Raw genomic sequence first — 25,869 nt, 5'->3', positions numbered from 1 at the left:
AGTTTCATAAGCACTGTTAAAAAAACCCAGAGAAGCCAAGATGAGCACCCTTTCAGCTGGCCAGTGCTTCCTTTGCCATGAATTTTCAATCTAAGCCAAACAATGTCAACACTTCATGATGGGGAAGCTTAAATAGAAGACACTGAAGCCCTTCCATCCATCTGGATGCTCTGATAGCACATGCAGGAATATCAGAGCTCTTCAGATGATTTGAAAAGTTTAAATTTTGGAGGCTCTCATGCAGGACTGAGTGAGTGCAGGGAGACATCTGCAGCATCAGTCTCTCACCACCAATGACAAAACGAGAGCTCAAGCTGCACCACTGACAGTAGCAAGGAGGATTTTAGAAACAAATAACTACCACAGACCTGAAGCCCCCCTCTTTATTTTATTTTTTGAGAAACATATGCAATTGTCTATAATCCTAAAAGGATCCAAGCAGCTTTTGCCACATCCCAACACTATTAGGAACCTGCAGGTGGAGCAGCCTAGGGTATCACCAAGCAATGTGCTCATTCACTACCAGGCTCAAGCCAAGCTGCATCTTGACTTACAGGCTGGTGCTCAGCCAGTTCTCCAAGGCTGATACCCATCACCAGGATGGCACAACCCACCTGCATGAACCTGCTGCACAGCTACAAACAGCCTGGAGAACATTCAGCTTGGCACATGCCCTGATGATCCTTCCTTCAGCAGAGAGGAGGGAGGAAGAGGCAGTGGCAGGGGTGGGGCTGACAGGACAAGCAATGCTGTGTTCACGCTTTAGAAGTAATCACTTAGAATTTAATTTACCTTCATTTCTGCTGAGCTCGATGTCAGCAAACAATCCAATCTTGATGATCTGCCAGAGGAGCCCAAGGACCAGGTGGGGCTTCCCTTCCCTCAAGTCCTCTGCTCCAATATTAACAACATGACAGCCGATGGCAGATGCAGAATTCAAGGCCAGGTTCAGGTTCTCCTGCAAACAGCAAAGCCCAGTCAGACACAGTCCATGAGATGCTGCTGTCCCTTTCATCCAGCACCAGCAGAGCGGAGGTTTCCCCCTTGTCCTTGCTCCAACAGCAGCAGCTCAGAGGAAAAAACTCCTGGTCACTCTCCAGCTGAAGTTTTAAGAGAGCTGTGGTGGCAGCAGCTGAATCAATAACTAAACTAGGCACCAGGGTTTAATTTCAGCCTCTGGTATTTAGTTTCAGCCTCTTGAGTTAGTTGCATCTCGTGGCATCAACAAGAATAAGGCTAGAGAAGTGCTAATCTAAACACACACACATACACAAAGGCATCCTCACAAAAACAACCTGCCCTAGTATGAAATTATTCATAGATAACACCAATAATCACATTGTTTAAAAAAGACAGTGCTGTATATAATCACCACAGCAATATCATATCTGCATAACATTTTACCCATTTTGTCATTAATTCAGCATTTTTGAACCATGCCCACAGAACTGTCAATTATACATGGTACTAAACTGCCTTTAATAATTAAACAGAAACTATAAAACTTGTTCTTTTCCCATATTCCACAATAATGCCTTGAGCCACCATGCTACATTTATTAATTCTATCTTAATACAAATTTCAGAAAATAAAATACAGAAATGCTTTATACCTGAATTATAAATGGTGTGAGTTTCTTCTTATTAATTGCTCTTTCATCAATTGTGTCAGGAACAGAAAGATTGATCATTTTGCTGTTAGGAGGAAAAACAGTGACATTTGAACAACATTTAGTATTTAACCTGAACAAAACTCAATGCACTGTGACAATACTCACCCCAGCACATTTCCTTTAGCCTACCTGTCTTTGTGCAAATTTTTTTCATAAAAACCAAGATTGCATAAATCAGAAGTTAATATTTACATTATCAAGAATGTATTTGTAACTAATAGCTAAGCCTGAAACTTTAAACATATTCCCAGCCACTACTGATCTCAGCTGCTGGAGCAAAAAGAGCACATGAATTATTCACAGTGCAGTACCTGAACTAGTGAAGACTCACTGCTCTGCTGACACCCACCACACATTCTAGTAAGACAACAAACTTCCTCCTATTGCAAAGGTTTACTACTGCTGGCAAGAAAACCTGCCCCAAAAAAAAGAACAGACACTTGGAGAACTCAGTGGGGAGCATGTGAGCACAATGAAATTTTAATCAACACAAAATATGGCAAATTTAAACTTTATATTGTGAACTACTTCCTACTCAGTTCAGTCTTTGCCTAAAGCCATGAATGACTTGAAACTTGGGAAATAAATAAACTAAAAATATGCACCACGAGCTAAAGTTTAAAAATAAAATAAATTAAAGGTAACTCACTTGAACTTTACTTTGTGTATTGATACAGAGTTACTGAAGTTCCAGGTTGATCCAGTTCTCCACTACATTAATTCACTTACAATAAAACAAATGAACCTAACCCATAAAACCAACGAAAACCTCACACACAGAAGGTTGCTGGTATTTAGCAGCCCTGGATGCCTTCTGTTCTCAACATGTAACTGAATAAGTCACCTAACTTACTTAGTGCAGTTATTAAAAAGAACAAGAAGATCCCCAGAAAATGCATTTTTGGGTTAATGCATAATAGGGTCACTAACATTCCCACAGAGGACACTGTCTGCCTGGACATCCACGAGAATGGGCTATTTATCACATGTGCCCTCTTCAAGTTACCCAGCACCAGGCTGAGTTTGCACCAGGACAACTCCCGCTCCCGCAAAGCACCTCCTGCCCCCTCAGCAAACTCAGTCTCAAGCCCAAACAAAAGCACTGGGTGAAAATATCAGCTGGCACCAAAGCTGAGACATCACACAATGGCAATGAAAGCCTGAGAGACTGAGCCTCTTTTTATATGTGCAAAACGTTATGCACACACACACCAGTCACAAAACCAGACGAGAATGGGATGAAAATTCCCCTAACTACACGGTTTTGGAAAGTTATCTTGCTGATTTTTGACTTCTTTGTTTGGTTAATTTTTTTTCATTCAGGAGCCATCATGACTTACCATAGCACAATCCCATCTCCCACAGCTTTGAACAGGTCATCTGTATTTGGGTTCATTGGAATAACATGTCTACAGTCAGGATCATTTTCCAGGGCTTTGTTTATCCAGTTTACAAAGGCATATTTCTCTTCCTCTAAAATAGCCAAGGGTAAATTTAATACAGGTTTTTTAAAAACAAAGATTTTCCCAAAAGAAGCAGAGTACAATAGCCCAGGGAAATAACAGCCCCACTATCATTACCACATATTTTATTAGTCATACAAACTTTAAAGAAAGAAGACTCTCACTTACAACTATCAGAATATTCCTGTTGTTTAATTGTTACTTAACCTTATCATACTCAAGTGTGACACAAGGACTTCATCAGCAGGCACAATTAATGAAGAAAATAAGAACACATTTAACTCATACACTGCTAAATTTGCAGCATACAAATTCTGTCCTGCTTTCACCCTGACATGAGATCACTCAGGTCTCAGAGAACGAGAGCACAGCATACGGCATGGTGGTAGAAATGGGCTGGTTTTCATATAGGACCTCCAAAAACCCAAGAGAAGAGTGGGAAGCAGAGTGGTACCTGAGTAGGAGTGCTGGGTCCCCTCGCTGGAGAGCTCTGAGGTGCCCCCAATGGCACAGATTCCTTCCTTCCTGTTAATGGCTCTTCGGAATGTTTTAGCAATATCGCTGCTTTTCACCTCTTGGAAAATCTACAATTGAAAGTGCTCTGTTAGACAAGAAAACTTTGTCTTCATAAAACAAAAAGGACCACAGAAGAAGCTATTTCTTCTCAGCTTTAAAGCAAACTTCACAGTAAAATCAGCAAATGTGAAGGGCCCAGCAAGTGTGTAGGGGTATTAAATCCCACTTTCTCAAACACACACTGCAAGTGTCTATTGAAACAGAGGCATTAGGCATGAAGTACCTTACATATATTTACAAGTAGATTTCAAGAGACCACAAGGAAAACCCATTAAACCTTTGCAGTCTGAGCACAGATAACACATGCAGCAGGTCAAACCTGAGAAAGCTGTGGTGCAATTTTAACCTTTCTGTGTAAGCCAGATGCTCGTGAGACTGTGACTTTAGTTTACAAAAGACTTTGTCCACAACCCAAGAAATAATTTCCTTTAAGGCTATAACAGTCAAATCTGCAATAAAGTGTAACAATGAGTGCTTCAGGTAAAGATTCCCCCTTCCTCAACAGCAGGCTTTAGCTAACTGGCAAAACAACCTCTTGCTGGAGGGCAGAAGAGATGCTTTAGCACAGGAAGACTGCACATGCCATTTGCACAGGTTGGATGCCACTGTTAGTGGCTCCAAGGCCACACTGAACTGAGCAACTATTAGTAATAAACACATTTAGTGGCTGTAAAACCTACTGTAACCCCCTCAAAACTGAACTAAATTAGTTTCAACCAAGCTGAAAATACAAATGAACTGTGTACAGGTTCTCTGAACACTACCCCAAAAAAAAAAAAGACAATGAAACAGCACTGTAAATCAGGACAACAATGTGATTCTGCTAAAAGGAGAGGACACCAGGCTGCAGAGGTATCACTACAGGGCCAGGCTGCTGGTTGTCACACCTTACCTTCCCTGTCCCTCAAACACAGGGAAGGTGGCAAGTCAAGATCATGATACAGTGAAGTTAAATCATCTCCTGATGGAATGCAGAGGTTGATCAGGTAAAGCTGACTGAAGACCTTAGAGCCCAAAAGTTAGGGGATTTCTGGTTGGTTGGCTTTAATCATGAGGATTTTGTTTTAGATCTATTTATTTTAAAATTTCCTGTGTTAACTACTGGTATTGCATATCTTCCTGAGAATATGTGCTCTAAATGCTGAGGTACCACTAAGTCACTTGGTCCCAATGTAAAGTCAGTTCATGCCATTCTTTGTACCATAAACACCAGCAAAAATGCTGTTAGAAAACAGCAAGAGTTCAGTTTGTACAAATCATACAGCTAAGCATTGCTGCTAATGTGCACCTCAGCTGCACTAAGACATTTTGTCTTTACTCAATCATTGGTACCTTTCAAACGCAACAGAAGAGATTCATTTCTTCCTTCCTAGTGCAAAGTTAAGAGTTATGGGCCAGCTCAAACCAACAGCTAAAACATGCACCCAGCATGCAAGTGTTTACAAACTGCAAACTCCAACTTACTAGTTGACTCCGAACTCAAAAAGTTCAGAGGGTCTGAAAACAATTAAGGAACATAGAGTGAAGACAAATTAAGAAATATCAAGAAAATTAATTGACATGAAAACAGCTCCCTCAATGTACTGCACACACTTTAATTATTCCTTCAGCATTTAAGTCACCAGAGTATCAAAAGGATGAAGAACATACATTGAACCATTATCTCAGAAGTCTTGTACTTTTTAAAAAACACATAATTTTTTTAATTTTGGCCTGTTTCTACTAAAAAAGACTGATCCTCTAACTTGTCCTATCACCTTACCCCTGTTCTTCCTTTTCAAGGCAAGATATTTGAATTTTCCTAGATCAGCACCTAACACAAATCCAAGTGTGTCTTGAAATGCCCTTTCAACTCTTTAGCAAATACTTGTAGTCCCATTAAACAGAGAAAGGAAATTATACTGATACATGGGGAAAACAAGCTTCATATGTGAGCCCAGAAAAACTGAATAGCTTCCAGTAAATACTGTAAGCTTGGATTATTCCAAGTCTTTTTTTTCTAGTTGTCACCTCATGTGGAAAGAGTATTTTGGCCTCCAATGAAGCTATCATATAGGAAAACCACATGGATTCCTTTTGTTTGGTTGATTTTTGAACAAAAAAATATTTCCTCTCTGTCCACATCTAAAGACTGTCAATAACAGCACCAAAGACTGATTATATACAGATGTCTGTACAAGGAACTGATTTTTACATGGCTAGTCCTCAGAATTGATCAGTTTGTCAAAAGAAAATTAGGATTAGGGTAAGTGGCTGAGAAGTTGGGCTTAAACTCTTCTGCAGTCTTCCTTAGCTTAGTCTAAAAGGAGCCCCCCAGGCTGCTGGCAAGTCAGAAATATCACTTACATAGACAAACTCTTCAAAACTAATCTTCCCATCTTTATTCTTGTCACCATCGATCATGAGCTTCTGGATGATCTCTCTCACTTTGTACCCAGGGAGAGGCAGGCTGGCCTCCTTGAACAGCTCGTGCAACTCGTAGTCACAGATGAACCCATTGCTGTTGAGGTCTGAGGAAGAGAAGAGGCAGCAGGTTTTAGAACAGTTTTAGTCTGCCTGTACCTGGCAGAACTGACCCTCAACAGAGGGGCAAAAATGTGACCCCCCCATGTCCAAGAGCTTTATGGAGAGCAACCTGCACACTGGGGACCTGCTGAATCCATGCAGGGCATGGGCACACAGCAGGATGGCCACACCAAAAATATCAAGGAGTACATTGTTCAAAGGCACCCGTAGGAAGCAAAGGCACACAGTAAATACACACAGCACATCCTCAGAGTGTGTTCCAGCACAAGTCATGGGAACCCTCCAGCTCTGGGAAACAGCAGCTTTGAAGCAGGACTGACCACGATGACTCTGGGCACATGTGACAAGTCTGGTGCTAAAGTTTCACAACAGAACATCTGTATTTTCACAAACAATCTCCAGAGTGTCTCTTTTTACATCTAAATACCACAGCCCTTGCATGTTAAAAATAGATGGTAATGAAACACAGCACCTCTTATTTTCTGAACTAAAAACACTAAGGAAGCTCTGCAGTTGCATTTTTGTCACATTGTCAATGATGTTCTCCAATTAACACTGGCAACAAATTGCAAGCAGGTATTTTATTGCTGCCCAAGAATGCTCTTCAAGGACATTCACTTTCACAGTCTATCAGCAAGCCACAGCAGCACTGTGTGTTTAGTGAGAGTGTCACCCACCAGACTGAGAAAGAAAAGAATCTAGTGTGACACTGGAGCTTTGCACATAACAGATCCTAACCTCTATGGGACATCATCACATCTACTGACCACACATGGCAAATCCAGCAGCCCCAGACTTTCTTCAGGAAAGTGAGGTTTTCCTGCCACTATGGACAGGCAGGGGTTGGGTGCCTCCTTCCCCAGGCTAACCAGGATGAGCAGAGATACTCACAGCAGAACTGGTATCCAGATTTCAGCAGAGTTGGGTCCACAAGGAAACAGAGTATTTGAAGAAGTTGTACAGCCCAGATTCACACCTCAAGACATAAGCATGACCCTCCAAGCCCCATCTTTGGAGAGGCAGGGACTCAGGACACATTGTACTGTTACTGGCTCAGTAATAGGATGCCAAACTCCCTTTGCTGTAGGCAAGTGCTACAGACAATCCAGGGAAGTTAATTTAGTGCCCGAATTGCTGCACGAGCCCCAAAACTTGGTTTTCTTCAAGAGGGAAACTCACCACAGCCACTGGGTCAGTGTTTATGCCTAAAGGGACATACTTTCAAGAACAGAGAAAACAACTAGGATGGCTCTAAGGTCGTCATTTTTTGTTTTTTTTTAACCAAATTGTGGAGGCCAATTTACTTTTAATGAGGATTCTGTGGTTTTTAGGTTTTGTTTCACAGCAGTGTTCCAATAAGCAGTACATTTGCACCAGCACTCCAACTGTCCTCATTCTCCAGACCCATATGGGAATATGGGATTTTAAAATTGTTTTTATCAATTAGCAAGAAAGTGAAACTGCTCAGTGGCAAATGTCCAAAGTAACAAGAGTAAACCTGTACTCCCTCCTACACCCCAGTCTCTGTGTCTCAGACTAAAGAAGAGCATCAATTCCAGTGGATAAATAAATATATTAAACCACTTCATGAAAAGTCAGTGTTTACAATAATGCTGAGGAAATAAACTGGTTTGGGGCAATGATTAATGATATCAATAGGCTGCTGTCTGGCTGTCAATTTTAGAATTTTATGCTGAAATAATACAAGCTTACAAAGGCAAGATTTATTAACAGTCCAGCCTGAGATGTCATGAGCAAACTATTTCCCCTCTAGATAAATCACAGCTTCTTCTATTACAGTATTTTTATTACTGAATCCAAGTTTACAATATGCATCTTTTCCCCTCCTTACAGCCAGTGAGGAAAGTAAGTCAAGAAAGGATTTCCTAATCTCCAGAGCCTATGAACCTAAAACAAAATTTTGCTTTCACCCTCAGCCTTCAGCCAACTCTCTTTCTTTTGCCGGTGCCTGACTGAACCAACCACAGTCCCTCACCATGCTGCCAAATTAAGCAGGTAAATCCAAAAACATCTGTTCATCACTTCTTCCAATCAATCCACCATCTAAGTCTTGCACCTACCCAAATGTTAGAGTAGATATAAGTAGCAGGCAAAGGAGAGAGAAAAATAAGACTTCAAAATATATATTGTATCCTTAATGGGATCCAATTTCGATTCAGATTTGGTAAAGGTGTTCCTCTTGATGTGTCTTGGTTAAGGACTCAGAAGTGTTTCTGCTTCAGGCTTGCACGTGCTCTGTCTGAACCTATTCATATGTGAAAGGGATAAAACCTGATAGGGTATTTCAAGAGGCAGAAGCCTCCTAGGTGAGACATCAGGAAAATGAGCTCCAAAGTCTGCAATTCCAGTAAGGGACACATGGATAAAAGGATGATGAAACCTATTTAGGACCTGGTTCTACACATGAAGCCCTGCAGGGCAGGTATGAGGAATATACTCCAAGCTGTGTCAACATCTGCCCAGTTTGACAGTTTCATTCACTCCTGCAATCAGCATCTTCCCAGTCCTCCAAGTGGGCTTAGTTCAAAGACCTACCTTTGCTCACTTAAAAAAAAAAAAAAAAAAGAAAGAAAAAAACAGGAGCTCTGCCATACAAAGAGCCATTTGAAATGCACACTTACATGGGAGCTCACATAAATCAGGAGCCTGGCACAAAGAAAGATTTTGCCCATCAGGAAAGGCTGCATTAGGCTCAGACAAACAGCACAAAATCAAGTGTGAAGGACACACCTCAATTTACTCAAAACCTTTGATTCTCAGCTCCTGGGACCTAAGTTCTTGCAATTCTTAAAAATATCCCAAACACCCACATGTAAAAGTTATTCTTCCACAGTGTTCTGGGAAAAAAAATTAATCACCAATTTACTTCACAGAGTAAAAGGGCATCTATGTGCCAGACACTTAGAAGTGGGAATTACAAGCAAATCAGGTCTATTAGTTTAACTGTAAGACCTCACACCAAGTTACTGGTTTTGCACTGAAGATGCTCTCATTTCAAGTTTTAGCTTCTTGGCCACAGAAGGGCAGATTCGAGTGTTAAAGCCTGCTGGTTTTACCATAAAGTGGTGCTGGCCTGTGGTTCTGGCTTGGTAGTAGAGTCAACTAGTGATTGACTATGAGATGGAAAACGGACCTGCTCTTAACACGTCATCAAGCCTGACATGACAAATAGGCCTGACATCCTTATCCCACAGGACAGCTGCTTACCTTCCTACTGCCTCTGCTCCCCTTCTGGCATCAAATGTACAAAGGAGCAGCATTAAAAAAAAAAACACAAAAAAAAAACCCACTCCAAACCCACTCCAAAGAGCAAAACTCCATCTCTGCAGTACCAACCACTTCCAAAATTACTTCCAGCATCACTGATCACTGCAGGCCCACCATATGGTGCCTTGCTGGATGTCCTGCAACAGGCCCTGACTTCAGACAGAACTCTCTAACAAAAATCTGAGTTAGTATTCAACAGCTGAAGAGGCTGTCAAAATAGAAGCTATCCCAAATGAAATCGTTCGGCGGCCTGCCCAGAATTACTAATGGAAGAAAGCGAAATTGTTTTAGCAGACAAGCTACAGCCTGGATTCATTATAGTGTGCCTGATGGAAAGGAAACTACAGCACATCTGAAGTTTCCTATTTCTACTGAAAGATGCATGCACGCCAGCCTGCTAAACCTGGGAAAGGTCACGGCAGCAGCGCGCGGCACCAACTCTGCCATACGCAGGTGGCGCAGCAAAGCCACAATGAATCCCAAAAGCTGCTTCAGGCTCTGGCTCAGCTTCCTCCCGAGGACAAGTACTTAAAATAGCTTAAATAACAGGATGCAAGAGGGGAAAGTAACCCACACGTTTCCTTTTAAGGACATATGCTCAGCAGGACACACTAGCAGGATCACAGATCCCCGTTTGCCCTAAGCCAACGTTTCGGAGCATTGTTTTACCACCTTGCAGCACGCTGAACAAAGTGTTCAGCTGAGTTATGATTTTTGAGTACTTCATGTTTCCAGAAAAGATGCTTATCTCTGCTTATCTTAGAAGGAGGGAGAATGAAGACAAATAAACAGAGCAGATTTTGTTCTGCCACGCCTCTCCTCTGAAGTGCCCCTGTCTGGCCAAGTATGCACAAACAGGCACCTGTTCCACAGAACAAATTCAGAGATCCATCGAGATCTGGAGCAACCTGCTCTTCTCCCACTAACCTGTGGGTCACTCAAAGCCTAGACAATTCCAATGCCCCACTAATTACTGTTTTCAAACATTACAAAGCTTTTTTTCCCCACTGTTCTTTACCACTTAGATCAGTTCAAGACAAATAACTGCCTGTAGGATGATGGGAGCTGCTTTTCTGTGCTATACCTGGCTTTAGTGATAACCTTAAACAGTGGTTTCTCACCTGTGGAGTGTTTTTAATAAGCAGTAGGATGTCTAGGAGACTCATTCCTTTTACTGCCAGAGAACAGCACATCAGCTGCATGGGAGAGAGCAAATATCTTCAAGTGGCATGGAAGGCCATGGGTGACAGAGCACATACTAACACACTTCACTGCCTTCCAGCATCCTCAGATGTCTCAATCCAGTCCAGCTGCAGACAGAAAAGCTGGTCAAACACACACCTTTAAAGCCCCATGAATCTACCCATCCAGAGCAGCAATCTGCCCCATGCTGGAGTTAAAGTTCATCACCCTATGAAACGTGTCCTCCTCCCTACATCTCCTTCATGACATCCTAGAAGCCAAACAGCTGAGTTTTGCTGTAACCATGCTTCTCAGCTGTATTCTAAACCCTCCAGATAGCTGGCAGATTAAAAACAGGCTTCATTTTACATAGCAGTCTTAGTCCAACTTCTGTCCACATCGCTAGAGAGGCTATTAGAAGTTCACAGTGAAAGCCAGCCACCCAGCCAGTGGCCAGCTCTATATCCCAGGGCAAATATGGCTCCTTTAGGCAAGAATAAAGGGAATGAGAGCATTAAAGGCACTCCTGACAGGTGTGTCCCACATGCTTGCAGGCTCTACCATGCCCAAAGCACACAAAACAAGGCAGTTGAAAAGAACTCACAGATCCTATCTCATTTGTGGGTATGTCTGGGATAATTAGCACATTTCTCATTAATATTTAAGTCCTGACATTGCCTTTATAATTTAAAACCAAACAGGGACCCACCTCCTGAGCAAGGTGAGCTGGTTTCCTACAAGAAACCAGGATTTGACTTGTGTTTCTCCATGTTTCCAACCTAATCTTGATAATTTCCACCACACTATGACAAAAAACCACCACATTCCAGAGAGGTTAATAATTTTAAATGTATCCAAGGACAGAGCAAGTTGACTATATCCCAGCCTTATTGAGATCTGTACTAAGTGGCACATTAGACAGAGAGAAATAATATGGTTCCTCCCACGGAACAACTCCCTCTGTGGCAGCTCATTTCTACCTGCTGCAAAAGTCTTGCAAAGAGCAAGAGAGAGGGAACTCTTTAAAATGCAACTTGCTTCAAGTTACAACAAGGGATACTGCTCCATGAGAATCAGTTGCCTCTGAAATTCACATTTCTCTCTGCAGACTGGAAGTTCTGAGCAAGTGAGTTTTCACTGCCACCCTGCTCTAGAGGGTGGTAACACCCAGTACAGATAAGAGGCAACTATGATTTTGTATGTATAACCAGTGCTCAAGTGATGCCCATGTCCAGTTAGGAAACCAAAATGCTGGCTCTCACCACTTGTGCAACTCGATCCTGGCCAGTGCCAGTCCCGGGTGTGGCTCCCCAGCTGCACACACTGACCTCAGTCCCCAGGGCTATGCTCCAGCGCCCATCCCACCCCTCCTTGCTGGGTCTCTGATCCTTCAGTAAGCCATATCAAGAAACTAAACCAACAGAAAACAATTTTTTCCATTATGTCAGTTTTTTGCCCATTTTAGCTTCCTGAAGCAGCCTGCCAGAGGCTTCTGCAATGCCAGCACAGGGGGAAAGCTGGGAGACAGGCGGAGCAGCCCCTGGAGGAGGCTAAGCAGCCCCTGGAGCACGGCAGGCTGAGGGAGGTCTGCAGAGACGGAGCCACCAGAGGGCAATGGAGGTGTGCTCAACACAAGGCACTGATCATCACAAGTCACTCCATGATGGCCAGGTAAATAAATTCAGTTTTGCTTACAATCCCCAAAATGCACCCAGCACAAACAGAAATGCAGCACCTACACTGACCATGCACATGGCTCAGCCAATCTGCCAAATCAACACCACCAGAACCAAGCACTGTGAAGCCCTGAAGTGCTGCCAAGGCCCAAGCAATGCAGTACCTGTTTGGCTATTTCTTCTGCCATCAGGAATCAACAAAGCCCACCCTGGAGCAAGAGCGCAAGGCTGCCTGCCAGTGCTCCCTGATAGCCAGACTGCCTTTGTGCTCCTTGGCCAAAGTGACAAGCCAGAAGCAACAATGCTGCCAAGGGACTCCTTGGCACGGAGACAATCGGGAGAGCAGCAGAATGCCCACATTCTGCTGACACTAACGCTCATCACAGGGGTGGGATAAATCCAACTCAAATGTGCAACCGACGGGAGCGAGGTGCCCTCCTCAGTGGGACTTACCAACTTTAGCAAAAGCCTCCTTGAGCTCCTCCAGCTCATCTTTGGAGATTTGCATGGTGTTGGCCATCTCATAAATTAAGGGAGTACCTAAAGAGAGAAAAAGAACACTGTGTGAAACCAGACTGCATCCAACACCATGCAGCTTCAAACAGCAGCACAGCAACAATCAGTACACCACTGTCACCATAGCTCCTGGAACCACGTTTATCTTTCCACTAAGAAAATGGATGTGTCAAACTCAGAGATGGGAAATGCACTCTTTAACAAGTCAAAACGCCCATTAGCCTCGTTAATATTTAGCTCTGTATATTATTTTATGACTATGCTGTTCTGCACATATTAAGGTACCTGCTGTCAGTGTATTCTGTAGGTCAGAACTCACATCTCCAGAGATTTCCCGTAACTTTGAACAAAATCAGAATCCAGAGTTAAAATGTTAATGGAGAACACACAGCTACCAAAGACAGATAAAAGATTCTGAACAGTATGTGAAGAGGGTCTTTTGGCACAAAGTAGTATACCTGGTACTGTTTGCAAAAAGAAAACAAGAAAACAGTTTGCTCTTCTGCAAGAAAGCTGTATGAATCAACACCACCTTGTTTCCCCAGAGTGAGACTCCCAAAAAACTACAAGGAACAGGCATGTTTGCATGGCCACTGTTTACCTGAATGGCAGAAACCATGAGCAAGCACAGAACAGCAGGCATGAGAAACAGTGAAACCCAGAGTTCACAGAAACTCCACTTGGATCAGATCTGCTTGGTGTTTAAGAAATAGAGAGGATGAAGCACAGAGTTCCTCCACCCATCTGCCATCATCCTCCTTTCCAAGTGCTGATTGGGTGCCACACAGCCAGCCTGGACAGGAGGCATCACCACAGGGATGGAAGAAAGTCAGACACCTACGCAGTTCCCCATCCCAGACATTCGTGAGAGGGCATCAGATGCCCTGGTGGCACTCTGGCTGACACGACCATGATAGAGCAGTGATTGATGTGACAAGGAACAGAAACACAGGCACTGATAAGCATATTCTAACACCACTGCTAGCTCTAGCTCAGGGTCTGTAATGGGCATTTAGGCAGGCTTGGTGCAACTTCAAATGAGATTTGCATCCCAAGATTTTCCAGCTCCCACATTGTTCACTACAATCCTGAAGTTGAGAAATAAAAGGTTCCTCCTCTGCCTATGGGAACAGACACAGCTGCCTCCTCCTTTGTAAGGAAAAGGATGAGGGGTGGATTGAGGTTTACAGACTGTCAGAAGGCAGGATCCTGAACAGGCTGGCTCTGGCTCAAGCAACAAGAGACTCAGTTTAACAAATGCCTGTGCTCTGATTAGCAACCCTCTTTTGTCTGAGACTCCCCACTGCCTTCACAAGCACTCCTTAACTTAAGAACAAAATTTTGCCTGTAGCTGTAAATATTCATTTTCACTAACACCTCAATCAGTCTGGAAAGAATGAAGTTGTTAGAGATGAGAGCGAGGGGCAGGTGTGGCAGCCTGGCAAAGCAGCTCAGACAGGTGCTCGCAGCAGAGAAAGTCAACAAGAAGTTGCATCACTGCAAAGACATGAAGGAAAGCACTTCAGACCCTCACCTCCCAGTATTAGCAGGCACAGCAAGATGTTGAGGAGTCAGTAAAAGCCACCAACAGCAAGACAACAAATTTCATTGGGCTCAAGTTGAAAAAATGATGTAGGGGGAGGAATCACAGCAAAGGTGCATCAGACTGACAGAGGCAAAACACCTATTTTTTATAGAAGTAGATTTTTTTATTGTTTCACAGAGTACACATCAGGGTAATGCTACCTGCAGGTCCCTGCAAGACGCAGGAATGCTGTGTGCAGCACTGACTGTCCTGCTCCATGTCCAGTCTGGGATCTATCTCCATTTCTGGAGCAGCCCCTTCCCTGTAGCACTCCCATGGGTGCCTCAGCTGAGCCTCAGTGCTATCAGAACCTGGCTATTTCCAGGGGATAAAGGAGTTGCTTAGCAAGAAAATCAACTCTAAGCAAGTTTGTTGCATGATACAGGAGATGGATTTCACAACTGGCAAAAACACTTGGAGAATGCTACCAAGAACAGAGCCAGATTTGGCTACGCAGGCAGGCGGCATGAGCTGCCAGGCAGGAGAGGCTGAGCTACAGACTGAAAATTCAGCCAAAGCTCCACCACAAGTTCTGCCTTCTTCCTAATTCTCATTTGCACCAATTCGTTTTCAAACCATGAGGATTTCCCTTAAAAAGGGATTTCCCAAAGCATCATTGCCTAACCACTTAATTGGAATTTAATTTGCTGCTGACTATCTCTAACATCTTTAACACCAAAAGAAGCAGCAAACACCACCACAAGCTGAAAGCTTTTTAAAATGCTGCTCTGTTTGACTTTATCAGGGAAATATTATGCTCTGGATATGCCCTACAGTTGTTTGTATGGGTCTTGACTTGAAAAAATCTTTCCTTCCAGTCTCTAGACTGTTCAGCTCATTCCATAAAACAGGTTTCCCTCTCCATTTTTATAATATCACTCTTCCTTCTGTTTCTCTGCTTGGGAGGAGAGAGGGAGAATTCAAACCAAGAGAGAAAAAGCAGACACCTGACCTTGTCAGGGCTGTCTGTGAAGGGGAAAGGGTGTTACAACAAACCAGCCTATGGAAAGGTTAGTGGGCCACAAAGTCACAAGCTCCCAAAACAATTGTATGGAGCTTTTCTGCAATGAAGAGGTATTACACCATCATTGGGACACTGGACTGGGGGGCAGGGGACCTTTTTTTTTTCTTGTTGTGTGTGGGGGGTTTATGTTTGTTTGTTTTTAAGAGTTGAGTCTAGGGCATTGTGTTTTTCATTCAGTTGCATTTTTTAAACAAGAGGCTTTGTCTTGTGGGACATAAAAGGCTCTTTTATCACCCTGGCACAGGGATCACACATCAGCTGCCTCACTGGGAGCCCTGTGGGGACACACCATGCTGCTCACGCCTGACCATGTCACACTCACTCCTGCTGCAAGAAAGACTCAGCCAGGGCATGACAGGCAGGGATGAGCTCACATTTAAACACCCATTTCAGAGGGAAGAAGAGAGAACAAAAGAAAAGTTTTAGTCTGGTGGCTGCCAGCCCATTGACCAATGCACAGATAAACAAACTGCACAAGGAAGCAATCCCTGCTCCAGATTCCTCATCCTGCCTTCATCCTCAGCCCACAGAAGAAAAGCACGGGCAGCTCTGTAACACATGGATGCACAAAGGCACCGACCTACCCAGAAGAGGGTGCAGCCTGCTCCTGCCCTCTGAAGGCTACCTGTGACACAGATCAGAGCTGCTGGAAGTACACATCAGGTTTTGGAGTATCAACTCCTTCCCTGAGACAGGCAGGATAAAGTTCCTGTGCAAACAAATTTTACAGGTTCTAAACAGACTGCAGACACCGAACTGGGGTTAGTTTATTTGCAGAAGTGCAATAGGGGCAGTCAAGGAAAGCCATCCCAGCTTGTGTTTTGACAGCTGTGAGCCACCTGGGGACAGGACAGGCCACTGCAAGGGCTGTCACTGGAGGGATGTCTCTGCTGAGCACTCAGCACTTCCAGCACAAGTGCCAGAAGCTAACCAGGATATTTGGGTGAATTAACTGCTCAGACAGCAACTTAAAAACACTCAAGCACAGAGAAAAATGTTCTCAAGACTCTTCCCCAAGAGGGGAAGCCCTGGAAGCTGCATTCTACACAGAGGATTGGCAGAAAACTGATGAAGGGGGGATATTCAGATATTTGTACATCTTGAAAGTTGGCAGATTAATTCAAATTTGAAAGCACATGACAACCAAATATTTCCTGACAGCCACTTGAACACTTCCAACAGAAACAGAGCTGGAATTTGCTGCTGATCCAAATGGAAGAATTTACTGTCTTAGCAGCTCTGTATTACTCTGAAAACTGAGTGCTTCATCCCTTCCAGGCCTGCCATACTTTAATATCTCTACAATGACTGATTAACAATATCTACTTGTTTACTCAAACAGGCCAATGCAGAGACACATTAAAGTGTCACCAAAAGGTATTAGTATGTTCTATTTCCACACGATTTAAAGAAAAAAAAATCCAACACAACAAGTGAGCCAGACTTGTTCTGGAGCAGTGAATCACTCCATATGTATTCCCCATTTCTGAGGAATCTGTGGTTTTGCTCCCTTATCATGACAAAAGCTCCTGCCATCAGACAACAAGTCAGTTAGCATTAGCTAATTAAAAATACTCAAACCCCACAGACCTGTGACCACTAACCCAGCATGTATCTCTTGGAACAAGCAATGGGACAGCCAAGGACCTGGTCCCCTCACAACCCACAGCAAATGCCAGAGCCCTCAGGCGTGGGCACTGACACAGCCTGGCCAATTTGGAGGAAACCCAGAGATTCAGCTGACTTAGGATCCAGCCCCCAGGCTTCCTGTGGCTCACCTAATCCTCCTTTTCCTCCCTGTTCTGCAGGTAGGGCTGGTCCCTGCCAAGAGCTGCATCACAGAGTGGGGTGGCTGTGCACACTCCCCTCCTCACCCTCCCCAGCCCCTTCTCAAAGCAGCTAGCAGCACTGTGACCACCCCAAAAGGGCTCTGCAAGTTCCAGAGATGCCAAGACAGCCCAGAGCAGCCACCCTCAGGACAGTGAGGGGGAGAGTCACTGGCAAGGGATACAAGTATAAGCTTTTTTTGCATCCCTTGCCAGGTGACTGGGAGCTGCAGAGGATGCTGCAGCGATCTCCTGACACTGCAGGAACCCTCCTCCACAGGCACAGGCCTGGGCTCATGCTGCTTCTGGAAATGTTTGCAGGCAGGAGAGGGCACAGATACATCCACTCCCATATCCATCATCAGCACTGATGGCTGCTTTTACTTTTTCCAGTCCCAGCAAAGCCTTTGGGGCTTTACAGACAACAGTCCCAAACCTGACAGCGACAGGAGTACATTACGGTGCACAGACTTGGTCTGATGAGTCCTCTGAGGTAAATAGTTTCCAGTGCTTTGGAGGGAGACAGGAAAGCTGAGGGATTGATGGCCTGTAAATGAAAACCTATCATGCAATCCATCCTCTCCTGCTCATAATCAGTTTGTGTGCTCATCAAATGCTCACCACAGTGTTTTGCTCATCAAATTCCTACAAGACAGCACCTGCACCTTGCATGTGGTTATTAGCAAACACCAAGCTGATGGAAGCACATAAACTTTTAATTGGCAATTACCTGACAGACAGCCACTGGTCAGAGGTACTGGCTGAAACCAGACTTTCACCACACTTTGGTGATAGATGCAATTCTGGTAAGAGCAGTGATTAGGCTCCACCATGGTAGCATCTAAGCTCTTACCATGAGCATGATGATGCAGATTCTGACATCAATTTGGTGTTTGCTGTTTACAAAATCATAGTTCTTGTGCTCACACTATGGTGCTCCTATCCACTCAGGGAGCTGTTTCCCCTGCCTGGGGAAGAAAGGGGCACAAAATGTTTTGAGAGGCATTGCTTTGTGGTGCCAGATTTGGCTGAGTAGCTGCATCTCTCATCTGTGGATCTCCCCCTCAGTAAAGTTTTTCCAGCCTCATACACACCTCAACAGGCCAAGACCAACTACATAAATTCAATTTTAATTCTGAATTACTTTAAGCTTGCCTGGCTATTTGAATTGAATATTGAATATTACACCACCCAGTTCTCCAGTTCCCCCAAGCTACCTGTACACCTCAAGCACAGTACACCTTTTGACTGATCCATGCTGGCTGTGTAGCCCACCAGCTGCATCACAGGGAAAGGATACAGGACTGCAGATAGGGATTCCCACTGCACAGACACCCTTCAGGTCACTTCATTTCAATTCCATATTGAGATTACCTCCAGCTGCTGTTTCTGAAGTACCTCTAAAACAGCAAAAGTCCCATCAGCAGGTTTTGCTTTACATTCTTTCAGACTCCTGACACTGTCATGCTGGGAGAGGCAAGTTCCCTGCTTATGTTCACCTGGGAGTAGACTGTGAAACTTTGCTCCAGTTGTTGCACAACTCACCACTGCTGCAGGGGGAAAATCTGCCAAATCCATCAGGAGCAGACACACATGTTGGAGTTAGTCACTGCTCTTAGCTTGCCAGAGGTTCTCTCTGGATTTGGAGGCATGTCTCAATGGAGTATCCACCTCTGGACAAGTATGTTCCTCCAGCAAATCCAGGTTAGAAGCTCAGTTTCTCCTAGCTAGACCTGCATAGAATGATGCCAAGTATTTTTCCGAGCAGCACCTGGGTAGATGCCCAGCAGGGATCTGGACTTCAGAGAGGCAGGGCTACTCCAACAGTATGGCAACAAATACAGCAAATCACTATTCCTATGCCTTCTGCTCAGACTTTTACCACTACCCCAACATCCACTGACAGCCTGGACACCTGATCCTTCCCCTTTTGCATGCTGGTCAAAGTGTTTTCTCTCCCTTCATGACAGAACCAGATTCCCTAGCTTCAATCATCTTAAATCCTTAGTAAAAGCAACTGCTGACCCATCAGCCAAACTACATGCCTTTGACAGCCTTGCACAGCCAAGGAAGCTCTCTGGGGTGCGGCCAGGCCTGGATAATGATCAGCATGATCAGAACCCTTACACAGAACTGAACTGTAGCAAGCACCCAGAGAAAACCCAAAATCAGCATCAACCTTGCTCACAGCATCATATAGGAATCAGCCCCTTGATAAAAGCCCAGGAGAGCCACATCCTCCACAGCAGCATCCAGAATACTGAAAGCTGGGGATATGAACAGAAATTCACAGGGATTCAAGTATACTAATCCCTGTCTCACAGACAGAGAAAAGAGACAGAGAGCAAGCAGCTGAGGATGCTTGGTCATGTGATACCAAATTGCCCAGAGGCTGGAGGGAAGCACAAGTCAGAAGAACACAAATGCTTCTACTCCAGTTGCCCATGGAAAGGAAAAAATAAAGCTTCCCCAGACCCTCAATGAAATTTCCCCCAACACACCCCCATTCTCTGAGCCAGAGCTGCCTCTGATGCACATTAAAGGGTAAGATGCAATCTTGGAGCAGAGTGGATGGATGCTTGGTCACTCATCTTCCAGAAGAAGGCTGAAGAGAAACATAGAACTGCTTTAGGATTCAAATGGAAGGGAGAAGTACTACAAGCTTCCTGCAGACCTTATAGTTTTTGAAGGCTCCTGTCATGGAAGACTAGGGCCAAGTGGATTGGATGGATGGTCACAGAAGAGATCCAACTGCACTCACACACCCCCATCATGCTGCAGGCTCAGAGCCAGAGCACACACACCTTGCTCAAAATCTATTACACATATCTATAGAATACTTATAATCTACAGGGCACAGTAGGAAACAGATAAAATACTGCTCAAGGCACCAATGAATCAATCCTTAAAAGCTTCTTCAACAAATACTCCAAGTGTTGCATTTTGACACACCTCCAGTTTCAGCAGAGCAGCTACTCCAGCGTTAGAGAACATTTGAAATCATAACCCACTAGATTGGTTTAACTAACTTTTGAAATAGTTTGTTCATGTTAGTGGAAACAGAACAGCAATAGTCTCATTACTTAGCTAGTACAACATGGAACAGGTGATCCTTTCAAGATGTCTCAGGAAAGGAAGAGCTGAACACTCATCTACCTGGAACTTGCAAAACCAAATAACATTCAGAGATTATTTTAAACTTAAGTGCAAGAAGATAGAAGAGACAGGGTCTGAGGTCAGGTAGCAGCTAATGGACAGACTCAGAAGGCTTCATTTAAATTCCTGGCTCAGGCACAGAAAAGTCATGCAAGCCTCTCAGGAAATTCTTATGTTGATAGTAATTCTTATTCTTGCGCAGTTCCCTAACAACAAAAAAAAAAAAAGCAGCTTTTCCTTATGTTCATTCTGTACCTTAACCATAAATGTCTCCAAGAAAGGACCCATCTCTTACCATCCATTTTAAAAACTCAGCACCCCTCATTTTATGAGGGGACTCTCAGAGCAATAGTGTAAAAGACAGTGGGTTCCCTACCAGCATAAGCAAGGAGGAATAAGGTTCACAAGACTGAATCAGTGAAGATTTTCTTCCCTAGAAGCGATTGGGACTTGCTTGCTGAGACCTGCAGGTTACCCTCAATATGCTTTAAGCATGTATCTCTTGATTTCCCAATATTCAGCCCCAAAGCAGCCAGTTCCTTAAAAGGTGGGCTGCAGACCTGAGCCTGCACCTGGTTCAGGAGCAGGTGGATAAAGCCCTGCAAAGCCCATGCAGCCCAGAACGTTCTCCACCCCCAGTACCCCCAGCTTTGCTTTCAGGTAGTGCCTTTGGCAGGTAAAGGGACTGATATCCAGCATGCCACGATAAAGCAAGAAGCATTACTCAGTCTGTTAAACATCCCCCCGCCCAGGTGGGGGAATCAACCAGGTCCATAAATTAAATCACAGTACAGTCACTGCTTATTCAACACCAGCAAACAAGCTCCTGCAAGCCAAACACCTGGCATGACGGTGCTGATTCCCAGCAAGCTGGACAATAGGGAGTTTCAGCTACTAATTTTGGGAGGGTGGGTTCTGTGCAACCTTTTAGAAGGTACAGCTGTGGTCAAGCAGTTTGCAAACTGTTTTATCAGTTGAAGGTAAACAGAACTGTCCAGAAAGAGCACAGCCAAGGCTGAAATTTTGGCTGCCCGGATGATAAAGCATTCACAGAAATGTGTCAATTAATATTTTCTTAAATAAGAAACAGAACACTAGAAACTATAAACGTACCCTAAGTGTCAAAATAATGTTTCAAAAGTGTCTTAAACCCCAGGAATTTCAGTAACAGATCTCTAACTAGAAAAAGCTTCTGATAAAAGAAAAACCATTTTCCATCCTTCCCCAGCTGTCTGTAATCTTGTTTAGAAAGCACTTGGGAAAAAGGGAAAGAAGTCAAATTAATTTGTTTCAGAGCAAGAATGCAACATTACACTACAATGAATCAGTGTCACTGCATAGCTGTCCTAGTAGCTTATGAAGTAGGAAAAATCTCTGTAAACTCACTACTTATTTACTGTAGAATAGATGGTGTAGATCCCATCTACTCTTCACAAAATCAGAAACATTAAGCTCAAAAAAATTAATGTGAAATGGCCAGAAGTAAAGGAAAGCTGTTGGCTTTGCCTCCCAGGAGGTTGCAGTGACAACGAAATCACATTTAGTCTAACTGCAGGGTGTTCCCCACACTTCTCTGTAATTTAACTTAATATGGGGAGGAGCGATAGGGAGCCAAAGACAGCAGCTGCCACACCAGTTCAGGATCAGGCAAGCTCAACTTTGTGACCCTTGGATTCTGGAGAAGCATTAATAACCTCCACAAAATGCACTCTATTTAGCAGGTTTCAAGATCAGGTAAATGCATCCAACATTAGGAAAATGCATGAGGCACTCCTGGAGCTGAGCACTGACTTCTCTTTAGGTCCCTTCAAGTTGCTTTGCCTCCTCCTCCCTCTGTTTTGCAGCTCAGCCAGTGCCCAATACCCCCAGGACAGATGTTGTGGTTAAAGAGACATAGGCACTTTAAACTGCGTGTAAGTTCATCACTACTTTGAATTTCAGGAAGGTGTGAAAGTCCTCCAGCTGTGGAAATCATTCTTTAGAGACAGATGCTTTGCAGAATAAATGCAGGGTAAAATATCTCTTCTCAGCCTTTTGCCAAGAGCAAGTATATCATCAGTTTAATAAAACATAACTTAGCAAAACCTCAGAGCAATACATGCAGTACAAACAAAACTAGGATGTGAAGAAGCTGGACATAAAAGTGTTTTACAGGTTTGCAGACACAAAAAATTCACCATTTCAGTTCAATACTTAAAAGTATTGGTACGCAAGTGCTTTAAGCTAGTAGTAAACACTACTGAAGTGTTTAGAGAGCATCAACAATGGCTTTCAGCATCAGGTACAACCAGAAACCACAGCAAGATAAACTCCTCTGTAAGGAAACTAAATCCTGCCAGCCTGTAATGCTCATGCCGTTCCAGCTGGAACAGCGAGGCAGCTTTCAGAGCCCCAGCCTCTCCAGCAGAAAGACCCCAAAAAATTCAGTGCTGCCACAGCCAGCAGCCTACAACCATTTCCCAAAAGCACTCGGAGCTCCTCGCACTTTCCGCAAGGCAGAGGTTTAAATATTCAGCACTTTTAACATGCAAGTTTAAGCAGCTCTGCTTTGTAAAAGCCTGCTGCAGACGGAGATGGAACAGGACCGTGTCCCAGGGCTCTGAGAGGACACACCCTGAGCCCTCCTCGCCTGAACACTTAACGCTGGGAGAGGCTCGGCCGGAGCCAGCCCGCGCCGCGGCTCGCACGCATCAGGTGCGCCCACAAACTCCAAACTCAGGCACAGCAAAACCCGAAATTCGCCCTGCCCTCACGTGCTTCCCTCCATCTACTACAGCAGCAGGAACCACAAGACTTCTTGCAGAGAAAAAGAAAAGCAAAACGAGCGCGAGCCGTTGCGGGGCAGCGTCCGGCACGGGCCCGCAGCCGCAGCCCTCACACTCCAGCCCGGCCCGGGACGCCCTTCCCAGCTCAGCCTTCCTCACCTCTGCTCCTCTCTCCTCCTCCCAGGCAAGGCCAAGCGCTCCCTCGCCCGGCCCGAGCGCTGCAGCGTCTCCCAGGGCTCCAGCCCGGAGCTGGGCAGCCAGCATTCCTCCCTCCTTCCCTCCCCGCCCAGCGAGGGGAGGGCGCTTCCCGGGGATGCGCTACAGCGGCCCGAGCATCCCGGGAGCACCGCGAGAGGACCGGCCCCAGGAGCCAGCTCTGGGTCTGCGATCGCTTGGGATCGGCCAGCAGTGAGATACAGAGCTTTTAGGTAAGCAAACTTTTTTTTTTTTAAATTAATAAAAAGCAAAACACAAACCCAAAACAAAACAAAAAAACCACACAACCCTCTACTGCTCTTCACTCTTTAAAAGCCTAAAAAAATGCATTTTGACTTGCTAGTTCTCAGCGTGTCCAGTCAAACAGCAGCACAGAGTTTGTATTTCGCTTTATGTACTTATTTTATGGATGTCTCTGACACAACCAGAAGCTCACAGAATCTAAGGATCCAGACCTGTTTGGTCTTAGTCTGAACTGAAGGAGGATTCTGCCTGCTATTTCACCTCATAGTTCCTCAAAAATGAAAATTAAAACAAAAAAAAATTAAAATGGTCTGAATGGATTAAATTAAATTCAGAGTTCAGAGCTGGCCCATGCTGTAATATATTGCATTACCTCAGCAATTAATCCTTGTCTGTTCTAGATGAAACAAGGACAGACATCTGCTGCTAGCCAGGAAGACACAAGCAACAGCAACATCATGTACTGTGTGTTCCTGATGAAATGCACAGGAGCAGAACCAATCACCAGAAAGGTTATGTCAGCTTTCCAAACTATAATGATATATTCAGAGATTTCTGTTCCTATGAAGTCCATAATGTTTGAGCATTTCCATAGCTAAAATGAAAGTATGTAGTTTACTAATAAACACAATATTTGAATCAGTAAAAAATTTGAAGAACTCATGACTGCTCTAAAAATTACAGTCACTGTGGTCACTGTGTGGTTTTTTTGTTGTCTTTAAAAATTATATCACCCAGGAAAGTGAGTCACTGCCTGGTACCATTTCTTGGGTATCACCTGAAAATTTAGCTTCCAGCTGTAAAGTTTCAAAAGAGGTATAAAACATACCCAAAAAAACAAAACAAAACAGAAAACCTAACCCCAAACGCACAGCCTGCCAGCTTCCTCAGAATGGTAAACATCATGGAAACCAAAATAGGGAGTTTTATGCCCAGAACTGCAGCTGCAACTTGAAAGGAAATAAGCTGGATTGAAAAAACACTTCTGCAGTCCATGAAGACCAGGCTGAGTGCACATCAGACAGGGTTTAGGGAAAAGCAACTTCAACTCTGCTCTGACTTGCACCAGCAACCAGCTTCAGCATCGCATCATGCTCTGGGTGCAGGGAGCCCAACTGGCTGCTCTGACCAAATCCAGGGACAGCATCCAGCCCGGGAAGGGGAAAACATGCAACAAAAATGAGAAATTCATCTCACGAGGTTCAGTGTCTCCACTTTCTGTCCTACATGTGAGTATATTGCACAGCATAAATTCATCCTGTAAGGGATAGCGAGGCTTTGGGGCTTGACAGGTCCTGGGAAGAGCACGCCAGAGTCCAGCTCCCAAACAAGGTTGTGACTTTGTATCAGTGGCAGAGCCACTGCACAAGCAATGTCTGCTTTTTTTGGGGGGGGGTGGGGGGGAAGAAAAGCCTCCTCTCCTTGTCTCTGTGTTGCTGGAACAGAAAGGCAGCACCTGCAGGTGACAGACTGGCACTGCAGAGGTGGATGCCTAAGAGTCGCCAACCCATGGGTCTTCAGACATCTGCTCACTCACTTTCCTTTTTTCAGGTAAGTGTAAAGCATCCCACAGGGCCATCAGGTATAATCATTCCCTCTGAGAGGGAAAGGACATCCCTGCCCCATCACCAGGTAGTGCAGGTCCTCCCTTAGTGGCTCCACCACGAGGAGCTCAATTCACACACAGTGCACGTGAAATATCCATCTTCTACATTTGCAAAGGATCAGAGATAGCCAGTTTTTCCAGAGCTTTAAGAGCACTCTGCTCTGTGAATACTCGAAATCCAGTCGTGGCAGTCCAACCTGCAATTACAGTCAAACCTAAAATAGCACCTCGGCAGTGCCAGCTCCACTCATCTCCACGTCATGTCCCGAGACTCAGCACGCCAGGGTGTGGCAATGGCAGGCAGTGAACACACAGTTCCCCGGGCACTCCCAGCACACTTCCTTGACATGCCTGGTCTCACACCACTCCCCACACTCTTCCAAAATAGGAATTTTTTCAGTGAGCCAGTATACTGGTGTATTTTCCTCTTCTTCCTGCTTTAAAACAAGCCTTTTAGGGAAGAAGGTTCCTGAGGTGCTCAGGTGACACATCCACTCCCCTGCATGGAACATTGTGATGTAGGTTTATGCACAAAGAACTTCCAGCACT

The 25,869-nt window shown here is 44.5% G+C and overlaps 1 protein-coding gene across 2 annotated transcripts in view; it reads right to left on the bottom strand.

The window, feature by feature from the left end:
* Nucleotides 1-25,869, bottom strand: part of PLS3 (plastin 3) — a 49,730-nt gene that overhangs the window by 7,542 nt on the left and 16,319 nt on the right. For both annotated transcript variants that reach the window (XM_062503201.1, XM_062503200.1), the window contains exons 2-7: nt 12,837-12,923; nt 6,058-6,221; nt 3,590-3,719; nt 3,013-3,145; nt 1,613-1,694; nt 793-958 (exon numbers count right to left, since the gene is read on the bottom strand). In XM_062503201.1, coding sequence (XP_062359185.1) covers nt 793-958; nt 1,613-1,694; nt 3,013-3,145; nt 3,590-3,719; nt 6,058-6,221; nt 12,837-12,903 — 742 coding nt within the window. In that variant the 5' untranslated portion in view covers nt 12,904-12,923. The remainder of the gene's footprint in view (nt 1-792; nt 959-1,612; nt 1,695-3,012; nt 3,146-3,589; nt 3,720-6,057; nt 6,222-12,836; nt 12,924-25,869) is intronic.

The sequence above is a fragment of the Cinclus cinclus genome, chromosome 15 (assembly GCF_963662255.1).
Source record: "Cinclus cinclus chromosome 15, bCinCin1.1, whole genome shotgun sequence".
Lineage (NCBI taxonomy): Eukaryota > Metazoa > Chordata > Aves > Passeriformes > Cinclidae > Cinclus > Cinclus cinclus.
The sequence above is the reverse complement of the archived record's forward strand: the minus strand, read 5'-3'. Positions and strand labels throughout refer to the sequence as shown.